The 3,013-nt window shown below is 44.7% G+C and overlaps 1 protein-coding gene across 2 annotated transcripts in view; it reads right to left on the reverse strand.

Moving 5' to 3' along the window:
* GATB (glutamyl-tRNA amidotransferase subunit B) overlaps positions 1 to 3,013 on the reverse strand; it is a 96,410-nt gene that overhangs the window by 38,791 nt on the left and 54,606 nt on the right. For both annotated transcript variants that reach the window (XR_013336799.1, XM_077770908.1), the window contains exon 9: positions 2,013 to 2,202. Coding sequence is in view for 1 of the 2 variants with exons in the window: in XM_077770908.1 (XP_077627034.1) it covers positions 2,013 to 2,202 (190 nt within the window). In the remaining variant the exon portion in view is untranslated. The remainder of the gene's footprint in view (positions 1 to 2,012; positions 2,203 to 3,013) is intronic.

The raw sequence follows: 3,013 nt of genomic DNA on the forward strand, positions 1-3,013 counted from the left end.
TTCAGTGAGGGACAGCAGACGCTCCCCACCACCACATGCTTGTCGGAGGCCAGGTGTGACATTGCTAGAGAGATGCTCTCCAAAGGGAGTGCATATTTGCAGTTCATGCCTTGGAGAGAAATAGCCATAATCCTGTGAGGAGTTTCTGAGAGGTCTTTTCAACTCTCTTATAAAGGAAGCTGATGCACAAAAAGAAATTTTAACATTATATTTAGTGGATTCTTTTCTGAAATCATAGTTGTGAGCAAAGAAATGCCCAGGGGCACCTGGGTGGCTCAGTGGGTTAAGCATCCGACTTTAGTGCTGGTCATGATCTCACGGTTTGTGGGTTCGAGCCCTGCGTCGGGCTCTGTGCTGACAGCTCAGAGCCTAGAGCTCGCTTTGGATTCTGGCTCTCCCTCTCTCTCTGCCCCTACCCCGCTCACACCCTGTCTCTGTCTCTCAAAAATGAATGAATGTTAAAAAGAATTTTTAAAAAAATGGCCAAGAAACCTGGGTTCTTCACTTGCTACCTCCAAGGGCTGCCTGTGTTCACCTGGCAGAAGGCCAAACAAAGAGGTAACAGATGTCTCTGAGGTGAAGACCCAGTGGGCTCCGTCCCAGGCTTCGTGCCCCCTGTGTAATCTGGCGGTTGTAAAATGCAGGACCAGAATGTGGCATTTCGTATTTAGTACAGTGGGCTGGAAATTCAAGTGATCAGATGTAGGAGAAGATGGACAGGACTAAAACTCAGTTTGGTTATGTCAACCTAGGGAAAAATACTTGAGTTGTAAGACGCTTCAGATTAAAAGTTGTGTCCAAGATGCTAACTGATTCACACAAAGATCTGGCATTAAGCACCGCTGATGTGCTAATCTGTGCTGAGGAACAGTGAGTGAGAGGGTGACACAGCCCTTGCCTAGAAGTTGCTGAACAAATCAAACTATGAAATAACTAAAATCCAGCACTGCCACCATCACAGAGTTATGTCTAAGACGCGACTTCAGCCCGCGGCATGCAGTGGTCAACTCTGCCTGGAGCATGAAAGATGATCTGAGCACTCCTAAGCATTCCTGGGAGGAAAAGAGTTTTCACGTGAGAGTCTCTAGGTAATTTTCCCATTAGCTGATTTATAAAGACAGAGCCATTCATTCAACAAATACCCACTGGCCAACCCTGAACCAGGAGCGTTGGGGCTGCTGTTACTGAAGTATATAAATATGTACATTACAACATTCCTATGTAGTTATTACTGGTTAATTAAAATATGCAAAAACCCAGGGTCTATGCAGATTCCGCTGTCACAGAAGCTAAAGTGTGGCATATCCCCAGTGCCCGAACCATGCAGCAGCAAAACTTCCTACTTCCTAACAGACAAGCAGAAGACAACTGTGACAAAACCCTACACTCACTGATGCCAGATCACTTTAATGTTGCCATGACAAAGAAAACAGCAAAACCCCGGGCAGCTTTGAAAAGAATGGAAAATCCCTAAGCAGGTCTCACTGGTGTCAGATTCTCTAACGGACCCTTAAGATGCATCCTCAAGCCTCAAAGGACCGATACTTTTAGTCAGAGTTTTCAACATTTCATGCGGAATAAACGTTTTCTTCTACAATTGAGAAACAGCTGGCTGGCTTTTGAGAACCGAACTTCCTGCCAGACCCTGTCATGGTTCAATACTGCTAGACATCTAGAAACCCTATACATTGATTTTCTTTTGTCCTGAGGACACATGGGAAAACATTCATCCATAACATTTGGACTGTCTTCAAGAAGCCTCCACGGCTGCTGTGAGCAGCTGTTCATTTCCGCAGAGAAGAAATGACTGACATGAGATCCCACTTCATCTTCTGGTTTTTTGAGGAGTATTTACCATAAAGGTGGTGAGCAAAGGTTATCGTGCCTTGTTCTTCTCAGAAGCATCTATTGTACAACTGAAGCAATCTGCCTGCTCCACTCAGAGCTCACACTGTAGAGCATTACCCTAAACTGCTGAGCTGGGCTTATTTTAGCCTCTGATCAATACCTACCAGTAAGGCGAAGCTGTGTTCTGGCAGCATCCCATACTGTTGAATGAGCTTCTCCCGGGTCTCACTGGGGAGCTCGGGGAGCCGCTCCCTGATCTGGTCAATGTTGATCACTTGCTGCAGGTCTGCTCCAGCAGGCAGAGATGCGCTGTCATAGAGACGCAGGGGAGGCAGGTTGGGCTCGGGCATAAACCTAGGCACACAGAGGAAATAGGGTCTGACCTGGAAGTGTTTGGTTTAACAGGAAAAATACCCTATCATCAATATGAAAGTTTTGTGTTTAGCTGCCATGTTAAAATTGCGAGTATCTTCTGATGTCCTATAATATCAATTCTCCCCTTTCCCAGAAGGAGTCCTTGCACAAGTGTATGCTATAGGTCAAGACCACCAGACCTGCTAGTGGCCGTGCTTATAAACTAATGATGAGCCAAAAAGGCACAACACAGGTTGATGACACACTGCGATTTCTAACTGTGGATAAAGTACATATTCATAAAGGCATAGACTGCGAAAAACAGGACCAAACGAGAACAATCTACTTATTAGGCAGAAAAAAAGACTTTCCCTCTTTATAAATTCTCACCATTTTTAGCAGTATCTGTGAAATAAATGAAAAGTCAAAGAAAAAGAAAACCTTAAGAAGTGGAAGAAATCAATGAATTTTGCCTAAATAAAATGTAGAAGCTATTGTGGAGGGAGGGAGAAGTGGGGCACAGGGGATTTTCAGGACAGTGAAACTATTCTCTAGGACACTGTAACAGCAGATGTACATCATTCTACATTTCTCAAAACCCACAGAAATACAACATCAAGAGTGAACCCTAATGTAAACAATGGACTTTAGTTAATAATAAAGTCTCAATTTCGGTTCACCAATTATAGCAAATGTACCACACCAGTGTGTTTAGTGAGTTTTCAACACTTCCTGGGGAATAGATGCAAATCACACAGCAATGCAAGATGCTGTCAGGGGGGAGAGGGGCGGGGGAGTGGGGGGGAGGCGG

This window comes from Crocuta crocuta, unplaced genomic scaffold (assembly GCF_008692635.1).
Source record: "Crocuta crocuta isolate KB4526 unplaced genomic scaffold, BGI_CrCroc_1.0 scaffold166, whole genome shotgun sequence".
Lineage (NCBI taxonomy): Eukaryota > Metazoa > Chordata > Mammalia > Carnivora > Hyaenidae > Crocuta > Crocuta crocuta.